Here is a 17527-nt window from a genome sequence, read left to right on the forward strand (position 1 = left end):
ATCAATATTAACCTATGTGTTTTGCAACTCTTATTATGTCTGCATTTGCCTCTTCCTTTCTTGGAGGCAATAAGAGCCATCTAAGACTTGGAAAACTTAAGACGTGAACTGAGAATGACGTGAAGGAAAGCAGATTTATAGCTAAAATGTCCCACTAATCTAAATACCATCTGTTTGGTACCCTGTTCTGGGAACAGATTTCAAAGTGGTTCTGAAATGCTGATCTACTTTTCATGTCAAGTTTATTAAGAGATGTTTTGTACATATGTGAATACATGAAAACTTGCTGGGAGGGATTTGTGTGTTTTGTACACGGGGCTTGCATTTTTCAAATTAAAAGCTTAAGGTTCTGTTGAACATTAGGGCAATGTAGTATCCCAATATATAAGTACAAGCACCTTCCAACAGTGCATTAAGCGATGCCGCTAACTTGTCAGCAACTTAAATACAAAGACAATCCAATCCAGGCCAAATAGCTTTGGCTGGCACTTAGATCAAATGGAGAAACCTTTTCCCTTTCTAATTAAATCTAGCACAATAAGGATAGTGATTGATAGTTATTAAAAGCACTAAAGCTTGAAAGCATTAGTCAGCTTGTTTCCTCTCTGTATTTGAGAGGAACTAGGGTTTGGGATTCCTGTGTCCTGTCTGATGAACCCAGGAAGTGTGTTCAAAGGGCTCCTTTCCTGTCTTGGAGCTCTGAGCCCAGTGTGCATCTTCTGTATCTCTCTTCCCCAACACTGAATGCATTTAAAATACAATGCTGTTATTTCTGATGCACCCATATTAAATGTACAACAATCAAATGTGCCTAATTAAAATATTTGTAGGTCTGGTTTAGTAACCGTCGCGCTAGATGGAGGAAACAGGCAGGAGCCAATCAACTGATGGCTTTCAACCATCTGATCCCAGGAGGATTTCCACCCAGTGCCATGCCAACTTTGCCGACGTACCAGCTCTCTGAGCCCTCCTATCAACCCACCTCCATACCCCAAGGTACAGTAGCCAACAGGTACTTGGTTAACATGCTGTTATCGGGGGGGTTTTCTCTGTTGATCCACTGTAGAAATATTTTCTTCTCTAATGTGGAAAAGGGGTGTTGGGTCCAAGTCAGTGAGGGCTTTGCAAGCCTGCTTATTAAGAACACAGGTTTGTTTTGCTGCAAGAAAGAGCTGGTTACGTATGAAGGGTGCTAGCTAGAGAAATAATAGCCTCTTGCATGGCAGAGGTGCAGTGTTGGTAAAGGAATGTACACGCTTCCCTACCCCTCCATTGCATTGGTCTCTTTCGCTGAGGGAAGGAGGCAGCAGCTGCATTCTGTCTTTGTTGTTGCTTTTAATGATGATGCACTGAAGACTTCTGTAAGTACTCTGAATATTTATCTGATAGTGAAAAAGCACCTATTCAGACCATCTTGTTTCACATCAGATAGTAGCAAGTCACAGTATGGTAAAAATTTGTCTTAATGTTATCAGAGTTTCTGTGAACATTGATGGATTGCGGGGGCGGGAACACGTCCTCAACTCTAGGCTACACTAGATTTTACGTTTAAGAAAAACCTTACAGGTGGATTTTATAAAATGAGTTACTGTGCTATTCTTGCTCCCTCCTTGAGACTTAGATCCTAACTGCTGGTGGATGTTCTAATTAAGGGAATTTTTCAAAGCTCCTGTGACCAGGAGGGGAAAACCTGTTACCAGTCTCCTAAGCAAATAAAGCTTTTCCTTTATTTCTTTAATATGTGTGTGTGAATCTATATATATAAAAATATTGCTGTATCAATTCTGAACAATATCTGCCCTCTAAGGATTGTCTGAAAATTGCATGTGTCTGCTGTTTTGATTTTTACAGTCTATATAAGAATATTTGTGTAATCTTACTGGCCAGTTAAATTCCTAGCAATATTAAAGATTTACCTTTCTATTTAACCAGTACTTAGATGCAAGTCCTGATGCAGTTCTGTCAAGTTGAGCTTCACATAATGAACTTATTATGCCAGGAAAAAAAGGAGGAAAACATATCAACATGTTTCTTTTGCTTCTAGCCGTGTCTGATCCGAGCAGTACCGTCCATAGACCTCAGCCTCTCCCTCCAAGCACTGTACACCAAAGCAGCCTCCCTTCGAATCCAGAGAGCAGCTCTGCCTATTGCCTCCCCAGCACCAGGCATGGATTTTCCAGCTATACAGACAGCTTTGTGCCTCCGTCCGGGCCCTCAAATCCCATGAACCCTGCCATTGGCAATGGCCTTTCACCTCAGGTCAGTCCTGTGTTTTCAGACAGAGGATTTGCTGTATACCAGAACCAAAGAGTCTATTCCCTCAGGCCACAGTATAATGAATTGCCAAATTTAAACCATAATGTATTCTTTATACAAGCCACATGATTTCAGTTTGCTGGTTTCCTTTTTATTTTTTTTTCCTTCTACTGGCTGAATCAAGAGTCATAGCTTATATTTAATTTCAAGTGATTTATAATGTAATCATGCAGGCTTCATGTTTACATTCAGTTGTCAAGAGTTTGTAATGTACTGCTATTTTCCTGAAGATCAGTGGCTAGGTATAGGAAGTAGATCACGTAGTTTTTCTATGACTAAAATATCTCTTTAGGATAACCTCACCAAGGTTTTACCAAATGGTCCAGGAAAATTACAGGCAAGTTGTACCAGGAGAGTTCCAAGGGCTGAGCAGTGTGCAATGAGATGAGCTATAATCGAGTTATAAATACATAAATTAGGAGTATTACTGCTCTTTGGCAATATATAAATGCATGAATACCATAATTGTTTTTCTAATTTGCATGAGCTCTTTTTAGGAAATCATGTTAATAAATTGCCTTGATAATTGAGTGTCAAAAGGTTGGTTAAATTTCCCTACACGCAGCATCTGTCTGAAGCTGACATTATTAGTTAAAGCTTGAATAGACGCTAGTTTATTTTATTAGCGAGAGCTTTGCCCAGGTGCTTGGAAAGAGATGTCCACTAAATTCTGAGAAGTCACAAAGAGGATGCAATCTATAATTACAATCAGGAATCTCTTCAGGGCTGAAAGTGAGAGTTTTAACAGCTTTATCTTCTTTCTACCCTTTTTTCCTCTCAGTGGTTAGAAAAACAGAGAGAAGCTCAGAATGACACAAATGAAAAGTGAAAAGACAATTATACTCAATTACACACTAATCACTGACTATCACCACTGCCTAAGCAGGGAGAGGGCATTCTAATAGGCAGAAAATGAGATTTTAATGGCACAAAGGGTGGCCAAAATAACGACTCGTATATCTTTTCCTCCTTCGTTTTCTTCAACTTGTGGTTTGCATCTCGGGAGTACAGTTCCTGGTTCCTGTGCAACGGTGATAACTCTGTGCAGCTGAAAAGTTCAAAGGCACTGGAGTTGAAAAGAATGAATAACAAAGGCAATGAAATAAACATTTTTGCCCAAAGGCAAAAGTTCATAAACCCTTTTTTGTAACAGTAAATGTAATTAAGTTTCACAGATTCCTATAGCATAGAGTGGGGTACAAAACTTTATGGCTTGAAACCTCAGGAAAAAAATACCAACAGAAAAACAAACGGATGTACTTCCAATGAGACTTGAATGGATTTTGTTCTAAAGAATTCTGATTTTTAAATGCAATCTCCAACAAAAGCCATGACATTATATTAGTTGCTTCATTTTTTTTATTTTTTTTCTTAAATGGCCAGTTTTGTAGTGTGCAAGGCTTTCACAATTTTGACAAAAATATCTCTGGGACTCAGCGTTAATCCATCAAAAGTAGTTGTTAGTGTCAGTTTAAATGTATATTGGTTCTGGCTATGGAAAACATGATCTTTTTTCTTTTCACAAAGCTTTTATTGCCTGGGACACAGAAGTGGAGCACAACAGTAAAGAAATCTTGTGACGTCTGGGCAAAGTGGGACAAAAAAGTGAGGCCAGGTTTCCTCCCCTCAAAGTCTTGCTGATTTGAGGTTTGATATAATCAAAAGGACATCCCAGAGCAGATTAGATGGCTTTAATCAGTTACTGTGCTTCTTTACACTCAGCTCTGTCTTTACGCTATGAAACTTCTCTTTTGTGTTAGTTTTGCTTAGGCTTTTGAAACCTTTTCCTATCCCAGGGCTTTAGAGCTCCTGGTCGTGTCCTGCACCTCTACCAACAGGTTTAGAAGAGGGCTTGTTATCAAAATCTGGTGTTGTGTTCATCACTGCTATAAGTAATCTCACAGGAGATTACTTATATCTATTTAGATTTTGAACAGCTTCTTGGCAACTGAATTATTAGTACCTTCACTGGCTGATAAATATCTTTCCATCAAACAAACAAAAACCCCAGCCCTGAATTCATGCAGTGTTACCAACAGCTTCTCTGAAACAGTTTTGGGGCCTAAACGATGACTTAGAGACACGTATCAAACATACGTATGTATAACATGATATACCTAGGCTTTGTGCTTATATAAGGAAGTGGTATAGCCCCAAATATGTAAATTACATGCTCTGGGACTCCAGCGAAACAGCGATTGTGCTTTATGCCAGAAAGAAGAGCCTTGGATGTTGGCGTGTATGTTGTGATGTTACTGTGTGTGAACTGTCCCTTAGTTGTAGGGTGTGTCGCAGCGTGTCCCTTTGTCACACGTCCTTGGGGATCTTCCCGCAGGCGCCCAGGTGCTGCTGAGTGGCAGCTGGCAAGTCGAAAGGCAGTCCTGTGCTGGGAATTTCACGAAGAAAGAGAAAACAGGAGTTTTCCTGCTGAGTGGGCATGTTGCAGTGCCCTGCCTGTGTGTGTGGAATTTAGATGAGAAGGAGAGAGGGTCCTTTTACTAGCTGGTGGATTTTTGACCACAATAAATCTGGGTGTGTGAGCAATTAACATAATGTTTCCACCCATCACTGTCTCTCTCCCAGGCAAGCGCTCTGGACATACTGTGTGTAAAGCTGAATTTACAGTGAATTTAGCAGGAGGGGGGGCTTTGTCTGAAGCCTGAATAATCTTTTGTGGTTTAAAAAAAAACAACCCTCAGAACATGAAGAACAAAATCTAATATTAAAATTCTTGGTATCATATTCTTAGTAGACTTAAACCTCCTCTTCCCCTTTGACTTCAATTTACTCCAAATGAGGGTCTGATACGCAGCCCCCGGGGAAGCTTTATTTTCCACACAGGGTGTTTCCTTTCTAACTTTTGTCCTTGAGTATGATGGACAAGTATGTTGTTTAAGACAAGCACTGAGTGAAGGCAGAGGACAAGCAGAGATGGCTACGGTGCTGTAATTTTATTTTTATCGTGTTAGCTGTGAACTTGAAAGTTAGAGAAGACTGTATGTTTTGGTCAGTTTTAGGAAGCAGAATGCTCCGTAACATACCTGTCTTTCAGGCTGGGAAATAAAATGTTGTTGCTCTTGTTTAAATGAATAAGGGAATGGAAAGAAAGAGTCCCACCTTGGTAATACGCCATGTGTTTTTACATCAAGACAAGATCTACAGATCTCTACATGACTGATGATTTTCCTTGTTCTTCTGGTTTACTCGTAACCTGACCGTTACTACCGGGTTCTCTCTCAAACTCTGTCTTGCAGACCTGCAAAGGGTTGACTTTTGCAGGGATAAGACAGGGATTAATGCCTCGGGGAACTGGTAGCCAGGGGTGTCCTTGTTTGTATTTCATTAAAAAGCAGCCAAACTGCAAGCACGCTATCTCAGCCAGAGCTCTTTAAATATAATGTCAGAATGGAGATTATTAGTGTGTAATATATGTAAATTGCATATTTTTATGTTTTCTATGCCTATTATGCAGCTTCTTGGCTTTCATGCATACATTTACGGGAATATTGTATTTCCTTTTCAAATTAGGTTTCAGTTGCTCAGTGCATTTTCTTTTAAGAAACATTTGTTAACTCAGAATCATTAGGGAGTAGCATATCTATGCGTTAATATGTGCGTACGGGACTTAAGTGTGCCACTTTGCAATCCCAGCATTAACAGTCATCGCTGGTTCTTCCATGGAAAGCAGAAGAGCGGCTGCAGAAACATTTGTCTTGCAACTGCAGGTGTACCGTCCTACTAGAGAGCAGATTGTTTTTAAGACAGGATATCAATATTTTTAATTGCTTCATTTAAGATAAGGAAAAAGGCTTTTCCGGTGTACATGGGCATCCCTTGACCTTGTCATGTGCTTTTTATTAACGTCAAAGCAGCAGAGTTTGCCCTACACCAGGCAGTTTGCTGGTTTTGAAGCCTGCTGTTTTGGACTGCTCGTGGACTCAGATGGAGCGGCATCACTCTGCTCGCATCGCTGTCCACAAGGCCGCTTCCTTCCTGTATTTAACCTGTAGGATACCCAGGCTTAAATACTACTGCAGTGTTAAGTTTTTACTGGAAAAAGAACAGATGTGCAGAACCTGTCTCCTACTGGACATAATTTTTTTTTTCCTCCTTGCTCTCTAGAAAACTCCTGAGCTCTGCTTTTTCCTCTTCCTTGTCATTTTTCCCCATAATTGAGTCAAACCAGTAGCTTTCAAGACTGAAGGTTCAAAATGGGAAGTGGATTGAATGTTGAATGTTTGCATAGAAGATCATAACAGTCTTTAACAAAGTTTGCAGTTCTCATGGCATTACCTGCAATTCAGGAAAAATCTTGATAAGAAAATTCCAAACTTTCCCGTGAACAGTAGTAAAGATGCAAGCTGTTTTAAGGTTTCTTTCTTCTACTGTCAAAACATTTCACTGCCTGAGTTTAAGAATTATCCTGTAACTCTTTTTGGTGAGATAGATCCTAGGCAATTGGCTTCTCTTAAGTCTTCGAGAGCACTTGGTTTTCATTAACCTGAACTATGGATCTGATGCAGCTGTCGAGTCAGTTAGATCTGTTCATATTGTCTTGTTAACTCTATTTTTAAGGGAAACACAGGAACCAGTGGCTAAAAACTTGCATTCCCTCCTTAAGAGGGATGAGGGGGAGGGAGGGGGAAATCAGCTATGAATTTATTATTCTTTTTCCTATAACTTCTGTTGAATTACTGTCCAACTGGTTGCCCACAGAAACATTTCATTTGGATCCAAGTCCCACACCAATGAGAAGCTCATGATCTTTGTCACAATGATCTTGGCTTTGAGAGCTCTTTGCTTAATGACCCAAGAACATGAGACAAATATCAGGGATTTCTTTGTGAGGAAGACAGTTAATTCACATGATATCATTTTCAAGAGCACGAGTCTGTGTTTTGATATTTATTTTTTTTTTAATTAAAAAAACCAACAACAACAAAAAAAAAAAACCAAAACGGTTCAGCCAATGGGATTGATCATTTCCGTTTCTGGAGTGAGTACAAATAGATGAGATCCAATAGTTTCGTAATTGCTACTGTGCAAGAATAATAACATTTATTATTTGTTTTGTAAATATTGTAATATTTTAAATACTATAAATATATTTATATACAACCTATATAATATATTAATATAACAACAACAATAATCAGGTGACTTCACATTTTGAATGTCCACCTTAACTTCTCTCTCTGGGGCTTCAGCCTCCAAAATGCAGTTCTCCTCATACAGCTTGGAAAAATCTTACATAGAGATAGAAAAAGCCCTGGACTTTTCTGGAGATTTAAGCCAATTGTACTGTAACTTTGTGATAAAAAATGTTTGGAAATGCAATAAAAAATATAGATATCTTAAGTAAAATAGTAATAGTAAAATGATAGAATATATATAAAAAGTTTCTTGGTTTTCTTAACCCTTTTTTAATGACGTTGCTCACAGAACTGACTTATCTTTCTCCATAATAATTTGTACCACTTAGAATATGCACAGGCTGAGTATTCAGCATCACTGTAGCCCTTAAAATAATTTTTTGCTTTTGCTGCTTGTAGTTCAATTTGAACCACTTGTTAAGGGAAAGTATGAGTCAGCTCTTCATAGAGTATATGACTGGCATGCATTGGTGAACTTGTAATATTTTTAATGAATTTACAAAATAGCAATATCAACAGGAACCTGAATATTTGCATATTTATTCAATTAAGGACTGGTACATTAATGTGGGCTTTGTCATAAGTAATTGCAGATAGCTCACTGGAATCCTTAATTATGCTCTCTATTTCGGATTTCCAAAGAAAGGTATTAAAAATACCATGGCATGATTCAGTGAAAAGCAAATATTGCTGTGGGATCACAAAGAATAGAATTTCATCCTTAGCAAGGTCACTCTAGAAAGCCACGTATCCATATGGCTTCAAATGCATTGGACTCAATTTCCTTCAAAACTTCCTACCTCTCTAGAGATAGCTGTTTTATTTTTATCTTAATTTTTGCTGGGCCATCTGTAATAGTAATAATTTTCTTAAAAATGAAAGACTGAGTGCTGAGTCAGAATACAAAGAGGCAAAATTCTTGGTTTTTCCCAGTGCTGGCTAGATTAGAGGCCCTGGCATATACACTATTGGGAGCCTCATGAGTGAACCCTTCCTTACTGGTTGGATTCCTCCACTTATGCTTGTCCATTATTTTTTTCTTCCCTCACACATTTACACATTTATGGACAACTTACTGCTTTTACCTATGTGGCTAGGATTTTGCAGCAATTTCCTGATGGTAAATCCAGCCTTGTAGGTGTAGATCATGCAATAGCTACTGTTGTAGGGCCAAACGCTGAGTTGGGTGAGAGTCTTCCTGTGAAAGCTTTGCCGGATCCCATTCCCTGGCCACCTGCCAGCAGACAAAAGTCGAATACTGTTTCAATTAAAAACAAAAAAAGGTGTATTTTTTGTTTGTTTTCCTTTCAGAGAGAACAAACCTGTGTATCCCATTTGTGGAGGGAAGGTGTGTGAGAGCCCAGCTAGAGAGAGATGGGCTGGTTTTCATCATGGCCAGAATCTTCCTCTTGTGTTTTGGGTTGAGTAGGAGGTGGGAGGAGAAGGATTCACAGGCAGAGAGCAAAGTAATCTCAAATTTAGGCTTGTTATCAACTGCTGTATGGAATATTGCCATATTTAAGCATTTAAATTCAGGAATCTTCAGTCTCTGAGACTGCCTGAAAAAGTTTTGAGATGTTTAACTTTATATATATGTGCATTTATATATTCAAATATATATATAAATTAGGAGTATATGTTCGTTTTTGGGCTTTCTGTTTTACTTTTTCACTTGTCTGGAAATTTTTTAAGCTTTTCTATACAACCAGGAGCTAGATAATTAGCTTCTCTTTGAATTATTTTGATAATGTTATGTAGCCCTGTGACTCCGTGATCTAGCACCTGAAAAAAGACGCGAGTTTAGTGACAGCCTGTGATAATGTTGTGAACATTAGTAATCTCCTGTAGATAAAAATATAATTCATGAAGGATCAAGTTATCCTCTTAATTACCCTAAACGTACACCAATGCACCTTCTCTAATTTCAGTGTAGCTACCATTGATGTCTAGTGGTGTGAAATCAGTATGAGGTCTCGTTTGATATGAGTATGCAGAAGGTCAGATCATCAGATGTTCAAAGTCAGTGTATTTGCTCCTATTTTCATTAACCAAGTATGTGGTTCCTAGTGCTTGCCATTTGGCATGGAAACGCTTTCTGTTGGGTTTCTTCATATATTCGGCAGAAATATTCATATATAGAAAATGAATCAGCAACATGGTTCTAGGATCCTATAGGTATAGATCCACGTAGCTAATTAATTTTAATTAATCTTCTAAAATATCTCATTCTAATGCTTTGGAGCCATCCTTTTTGTGTTCTTTCTTGTGCAATATTTTGTTTTTAAGAGATTTTTCTACAGTGAAAAGAGTTAACAGCAGGTAATGCCATTTATCTCAGAAGGAGTTTGAAATTTTCAGTGTTAGTGATGAATGAGGGTATCTGACCCACATCTGTTTTACATTAGAATGGAACATTGCCCTGACATCGTTAGGAGCATTTGTCAAGATTCCCTGGACAGAGCTTCTGTAAATTACATGCTGCAAATGTGTCAGGGTCAGATAAGAGGATATCATTAACTCCACTAAAGTTTACTCATGATTCTGTCAGTTCAACTTAATACGTTAACTGCCAACAATTTTCCTTGAGCTGTTTCATTAAATCTTTCATTCACAGGAGGGGAAAAAAACGTATCACTGTACCCAAAAAATATTGCACATGTTCTTTTCTCATAAATCATATTAATTGCAGACATGGTCACAAAGCATATTAAATGCAGGCATGCGTAAATGAATTAAAACATATGAGAATTTTATTGTGCCTATGGTAGGGCTTACATCCTAAAATACCAACCACATTAACAGGCATAATGTTTCTTTTAAATAGAATAAACTTTTTCTTGGTCTAATGGCCTTTATTTTGTTGATAATAGAAGTATTTTCTAATTGCTGATAATGGACCAGATGCTGCGTACGTGGTCTTTAAGGCTTTCATCATTCAATTTCTCTTTCTGGATCAAATCATCAGCTAGTGATGCTGTGCTGAGCCCACCAGCAAGGGATTTGTCCTATTGAATATTTTGGATTGCTTGGGATGTGCTCTCTGAAAACTTTCCTGTAGAGTTCGGTTGTTGCAGTTCACTGTCGTCTTTTTGCTTATTCCTAATTGCACCTTTGTTTTCCAATAGAACTACTTTATCAATTATATATACTGTATTTTATTATATAAGCTCAAAGGCTATGCATCAATGTTTTGGTGTGCGTTCTTAAAAAAATGAGAACAAAATAGATGTAGCCAAAAAACTTACAGCCTGATTTATTTTCTTATGTGTTTATAGGACTTCTTTACCAAAATAAATTGAGTAGTTACAGCAGCATTTGTTTCTAGGTGTTAGATCAGCCCTTGATTTTTCTTTCAACTTCTTTGGCACCCAGATCAGCAAGGTTGACAATTACTACTTGGGTTTTCCCAAAGTAATTCAGAGGGAAGTACATATTTTCCAGTAATTTGGATGGTATATGGATTGAAGAAATTTATTTTTTTCTTAATTATGGTAAAACAATCACATCTATTTACCTATTTAGAACTATACTGTTTTATACCAGCAGAAGATCTGAGTTGCAAAACCCAGATCTTAGTGTGTCTCTTGCACACCACTAAGCTGAGGGTGCTGAGCATCTTGCAGACGTGGCCCATTAATGGCTTTCTAATTGATTAGGTGAAAGTCAGCCATGCTCTTCCTGGAACTCCTTGTATGGGCGATAAGGTCATGGCACATACCATACGAAAGACTTCTGCCTGGAGGCTACTGCCCTCATAGCTTTCAAAACAGACGCAACCAAAAATCTAATTATTTAGATACTAATCAACTGCAGGATGATTCTGAAGGCCTCTGAAGAAGATATTTCTGAGAAGATGGTTACAGCTCAGACTTCAGTTTTCTCCACCTCAAAGATAGAGAGCTGCGTCAGTTCTGCTCCAAAGTGTCTGTTGGGTACATATGTGCTTAATAAAAAGATGCCTAAAGATTTGTATTTTCTGATTAATTTAAATTTTTTTAAAACGTAAATCTCATCAAATGCTAATTTTACTTTGTCAGAGAAGATAAATCTTCATCCAAATATAGATGCTACTGAAATTTGAGTGGCTTTTGAGACGAAGTCGGGATCCAGGTTTAAATTTCAAGGCTGATCTCTAAAATAACTTCCAGTCCCAAAGTTTTTGAGTTCAGTGGTTTTGCTGGCAAAGTCCACATGATGTTGTCTTGGGCTGTATCCTATTGAAAATATTAAACCAGAAAAAAATGTTTAGTTAAAGTGTGTATAGTTGGTAAAATAACTGTTTGCCCAACTTGGCAATTGGTCCTCAAGTCCAGGTAGAGGCTGTGTGATGTGAGAGCGCTCATGTAGAAGAGAGTCCATCGGGGCTGTGAGGGCGACGCTGGCCCGGCCCGGCCCCTGCTCTTGAACTTGGAGCAGAACGTGGTAAAGCCCCATAGATGTTGGTATTGCACGGGTGCTATGCGGGAATGGAAAGGGCTGTGCGCTTAGTTCAGATTTCTGATAAACCATGTGTGTGTTAAACTAGTCAAAACCATGATACTTGTGCCAATATAAATATTTTCCAAGGTAGTAATTTTCAATGTAAATATTGAAGTTAAGCTATGGAGTTTTATGTGGATCTTTCTCTTATTTTAACTCTATTAGTGTTAATTTTAAAGGACAAGGATTAATATCACCTAAATGAACATAGGTTCTAGTCTTGTATCCAGCTGATGTACTGTAGGATCATTAAGCATGCTAGATGTTCAGGACCCAATCAACTTCTAAAGGTACAAGAAAAATATTTGTAATTCCTAAACTAGAAAAACTTACTAAAATAATCTTTAGAAATTTTAATACTTTTCAGGAACCAATTTTTAAAAGAAAAAGTTGAGAACCCATTTATTTCAGCTCTTAGGGGTTTTGAGGACAATATGCTGTGCAGGTTGCTGTGCGAATAACATGATTTTTCAATCTGTGGTGATTCCAGGGATTTTTTTTAAATTGCTTCATGTTAACCTCAAATTCTTTTAATAGGTTTTGTGCATTCAAAAGATTATTTGAATTAAATAGAAAATAACTTACAGCCTGAATCCAAGTTCTTCTTTTGTGTTATTAACTTAAAAATTAGAAGATTTCAAGTATCTAAATAAAGTCTCTGGATATATTTTGAAACTTCTTTTTGCATGATTACTTCAGTTTGTGAAACTTTCAGAAAATACCATCACTTAAACTCATGTTGCTCTGCTTAGTGAAACAGAAGTGAACATTCTAGTGCTGTAGGTAGTAATTGAACTTCTTGCTCAGCACTTTTTTTTCCGGTGAGGTGTCTTGGGTGCATCTGATGCAGAGAGGTTTTGTATTCTTGATGCAGGTATCAGGGCGTCTCTCTTTGAAGTACTCGTGCCTCTTGCTTTTTTCCTTATCAGATGTGTAAGACCTGGATGGGTCTTCCTTCCTTCTTAAATCATGGCCCCTGGGGCTTGTTTCATTTATTTATTAAAAAACAAAAAAAACCCTCAGTGCTGGGACCACAAATTCCCTACAATAATAATCCCTTTTCTTTTGCAATGGAAAATAAATACAATTCAAGAGGGAACAACACAGAGCCAGACGTGTTCATATGAGCATAGATTTAGTCTTCCCAAAATAGACTCCAATGTTAATAATTTTTTTATTTTATGGTAAGAGGTGCAGTAAAGCAAAATGATTATCAAATAGCATATGTCAGATATTTGTAACGCCTTTTCAGAGGAAGAACAACCTGTAAATTATCAGAATATGTTGTTTTGGCAGAAGCTGTATGTCATCCACCCGTTATAAGCGGCAGACTTTTCCTCAGGCTTTGGAGTGCAACTTATTCCAACTGAAGCAAGCGGTTCTCTCAGTAGTACTTATTTTCAAACTGCGCTATAGAGATGTGCTGGGAAAGGAAATGCACAGCAACATATCGTGTGAGTGATTTCTGCGCAGTAATTTATCACTGTAGCTTCCTTCACTCCTGCTTGAAAGCACAGATGGTTTTGAAATTTTTTTTTTTTCTTTTCTACTGGAAATTACGGCCTAGAGGGCTGGGCTTTTCTAGGGACAGGTGTGTACTTTCCTGTAATCTCTTTTCAACTAATCTTGACTGCTGATTTCATAACTGTTTGTGTACAAGCAGCTCACTAAGGGAGTCACAGTCGACTTGAAGCTGGTCTGGAACCCCTGACCATTTCTGTTGGGTTCTCTAACTCAGCGGATGAAGTTGAGGGCTGGTGTTATGACCAGAACTTTTACTCTTTCACATGAATTTCTTCTGAGACGGACACATAGGGCATGCAGCACAGGAGTTACGGCTGCTCTGCCCCTTCCCCACATGTTCACGTTGTTCTGGGTGATGGGATTCTTTTTTACTTCCATCAGTACTGTTGCTGTAATCTGCTCCAAATTAATTTCATTTCAATGACTGCTGATCTGGGGGGGGGAAATATTGTGAGCTTTTTCATAGCTTTTCTGTGTTTGTAGATGATTCAGAACAGCATGGCTAAAGAGCTGCTACTTGCTGCTTAGTCTCTTCTGAGTCCTCAAGGAATAAGCACCTGCAGAGATCCCAGCTGGGGCATGGGAGAATCAGGCACTCTAAAATCATAAAAGATTTTTAAATGATGCTTCCTTCATTGTCCTTGGTATCACTTTTTATTGGTTGTCAGCCATCAGTTTTTATTTTGGTGGATGATGCAACCATATTGCACTTCCTCTTTGGATTAGATACTCAAAGCATAGTCTGAATACCAACTTCAGGAAATCAAATGATAGACTTGGGAACTGCTGTGGCTCTGTGAGCAGTACAGCTCTTCACCTATTTTAACTCTTTCTATTATTTGACCTTTCATTTTAGGTAATGGGACTCCTGACTAACCACGGTGGTGTGCCTCACCAGCCCCAAACTGATTATGCCCTGTCGCCTTTGACTGGAGGCCTGGAGCCCACCACCACTGTCTCAGCCAGCTGCAGCCAGCGGCTGGATCACATGAAGAGTTTGGACAGCCTGCCTACATCCCAGTCCTACTGCCCGCCGACCTACAGCACCACAGGGTACAGCATGGACCCTGTCACAGGCTACCAGTATGGACAGTACGGACAAAGTGAGTATTGGACGTTTGCACCGGGAAGGGCAATATTGTACTCCTGTATCGATAGTCTGTATTTTCTGTCTGTAACAAAGAGAATTATGACCAGAAATCCCGATGGATGACTACCACTTCTCTCCAAAGCCAAGTGGAGCACACTGGTGAGATAGCTGATTGTTCGAGCAAGATTTCTGCTGCATAATTATTTTCTTAAGTGATGTCAACAACATCTTGATGTTATTAATTGTTGAGACATGAAACCTGATTGCCATTAGGTAAAACATAAGGGTTGTCCAAAATGAAATAACCACTGGCATTCCACTATTAGAAACACATGTTCTTAATGAGGTCAGCTCAAGAATCATTACAGTATATAATCCCAGATACATAGAGTTTTGTCAAACTTGTCCTAGGAATAAAAATATTAGTCCCTTTCCTTTGATATATCAGTATTAAATATGACAATGTCAACCTGTAGTTGGCATGGCCCCATGCTGTGAGGTTGTCACAGCATGACTTGAAAAGCTTCTTTTGCTTTTTTGCAGGTGCCTTTCATTATCTGAAGCCAGATATTGCGTAAATGAACTGTCCACTTCAAGTTAAAGCTGGTCTTGTTTTCCGGTCTCACTCCAAGGCTTGGATACGAGGGATCTTCTCAACATGCTGCAGTCTAAACTGGGGCAGTCCCACCGAGAGGAGCAGGCTTGTGATGTTCTCTCCAGTCATAGCTATTAGTAGACTTTTGAAGGCTGGACAAAGCTCTACAGAAGACAAAGGCCAAAAGCAATAATGAATAAATAAACGCGACACGGTTCATTATAAGTGGGTATACAAAACAGAGCAGTATTTAATATCACTGCCTGGCAAAACATTCCATTTTTTGTTGTTGAAATTAGTGTGCATTGATTGGGACAAATGGAACATTTTGAAACTTAGAGCAGTTGAGCTCTGTGTGCTCTGACTCATCTGACATCCAGTGCTGACTTTAGTCTAATGGTAAAACTGCTCAGTTTCTGAAGCAAGGGCAAGAGAACCTCTTTCATTTTACACACTGGAAATTGTCATCGAGAGGAAATGTCACAGTCCATAGGAAGCTAGGATAACTGCGAAAGACTTCCAGAGCAACTTACCGGTTACCTTACCACACTTTTGTATTCGTGCTGTCAATAAATGTCACTTACAAGTTTTGCTTTACCAAGAGATGAGATCTTGTGTAACATGAAAAACGGATTTTACCTTTTTTGTATGTGGAGTTTTCCTAGTCCGTTGTACCTTTTTGAACAAACATGGGAGAAAGAAAATCAACAGCAATGCGACTGATTTTTCATGACTGCCTAGCAATGTGCAATACCGTGTACCTCACACAAACTTTGGGATCATCCAAAGTTATAGAGATAGAATCAGAACTATATTTTTGCAGGTACTTTTATTTTTGCAGTGCATAATTCCTGATGATAAAATACAGAAATGTTGCAGTCTGCTGGACAACTAAAATCCAGCTTGCTAATCATGATTTAAAGGTCATTTTCAGGAAACAATACGAAGAAATGATTACGTTTACATTTATATTTTTTTTTTAGTGATGTACAGGACATAGACAGAGATGGACCTGTATTTGACGCATTTGTTTAAATTATACAGCGATATCCAATATAGAAAATATAATTATAGGAACCAAGGTTTACAAGAAGTTTGCATTGTGACATTTTAGAATGTCAATAAATTTGTGTTTTGTGATGTTGAGAGGAAGAGGAAGATGGAAGGCGGTGTTATTTATTTCTCTCTATTCTTGGAACAAAGAGGGAGGCAGAACACAAATACATTCCTTTTAGCGTTAAGGACTATGAAGTAGTAGTTAGACTAGGTTCAGTACAGAGGTTAGTTCACACATTGGTCTTAAGGGTGATGGAAAAATGAAATATTATCTTTGTGTTGCAGCCTCTACAACAACAAGTGTGTTGTAAAAAAAACCCAATGAAAACAAACAAACAAAAAAAAACAAAAAAAAAGAAAACAAAAAACAAACGTCTTTCATGTAAAAAGTTCAGTAAATATTTACTATTTATAATGAATAAACATTATGAAGACTTGCAAAGCACTGATGATTTTGTCCTAAAATGTAGTATTGTGCTAAATACATTGATACATTTAAATCTGAATATCATGAAGAAATAAACCATGTTATCTTCAATGCAAACTGTATTGGTTATGTTAGTGTATTCTGCACCCGTCCTAGGGCTGCGGGAGCCTCAGGCAGCCTCTGTGCCCAGGTGCTGCTAATGTGCCGCTCCCAGCTCTGTCTTTGTTAATGAACTACGCATTTTTCAAGTGCTGTTGGTACCAGAAGTAGCGCTTCCCAACAAGAGAAAGGCGTCGTGCCTTTGCCATGCGTTAAAGAGAAAATAAAACAGTCTTAAACCCTGCACAAGTAGGGCAACTGGGGTGGCTTCATGCAGTGCAGGAACTTTGTAATCAGTCATGGGTGGGATCTGTCCTGAAGTTTATTTTTTTTCTTGGAAGCCTCAAGAATTTTTTAATAGCCTTACGTACAAGCTGATAGAAACACAGGGAAGACCCTTCAAAATGAGTGGAGTAAGTTTTAGTGGCACATCAGTGTGTGAGGAAATTTTACTTCACACTAGGCTTTGTGGACATTTAATTTCCTCACCATTTTGCAGGGGATGTAACCACCTTGAATTTCTTTCATCTCCTGCTTCTGTGTGCATTCTATTTTTGTTTTATTTTTAGCTTGTTCTTTTAACTCTAGGCCTCTTCTGTTGGAAAAGGAAGGAATATACTTTTTGAAAAGAGAACATTAAAAAAATGCTGAAAAATGGGGAAAGGAGATTTCCTTTTTTTCCTTCCAGTTTCTGTTTCTCTGATACGCTTTTAATTTCTGTGACAAAATTTAAAAGTGTCTTATTAATATCAATTCTCAGCTCTAAACTGCTAATTTATCTGATTTTT

The 17527-nt window shown here is 38.3% G+C and overlaps 1 protein-coding gene across 6 annotated transcripts in view; it reads left to right on the plus strand.

The window, feature by feature from the left end:
- Nucleotides 1–15140, plus strand: part of PAX3 (paired box 3) — a 79840-nt gene extending 64700 nt beyond the window's left edge. For all 6 annotated transcript variants that reach the window (XM_074152952.1, XM_074152953.1, XM_074152955.1 and 3 more), the window contains 4 exons: nt 831–996; nt 2045–2259; nt 14329–14575; nt 15106–15140. In XM_074152952.1, coding sequence (XP_074009053.1) covers nt 831–996; nt 2045–2259; nt 14329–14575; nt 15106–15140 — 663 coding nt within the window. The remainder of the gene's footprint in view (nt 1–830; nt 997–2044; nt 2260–14328; nt 14576–15105) is intronic.
- The last annotated feature ends 2387 nt before the right edge of the window (nt 15141–17527 follow it).

This window comes from Numenius arquata, chromosome 9 (genome assembly GCF_964106895.1).
Source record: "Numenius arquata chromosome 9, bNumArq3.hap1.1, whole genome shotgun sequence".
NCBI lineage: Eukaryota > Metazoa > Chordata > Aves > Charadriiformes > Scolopacidae > Numenius > Numenius arquata.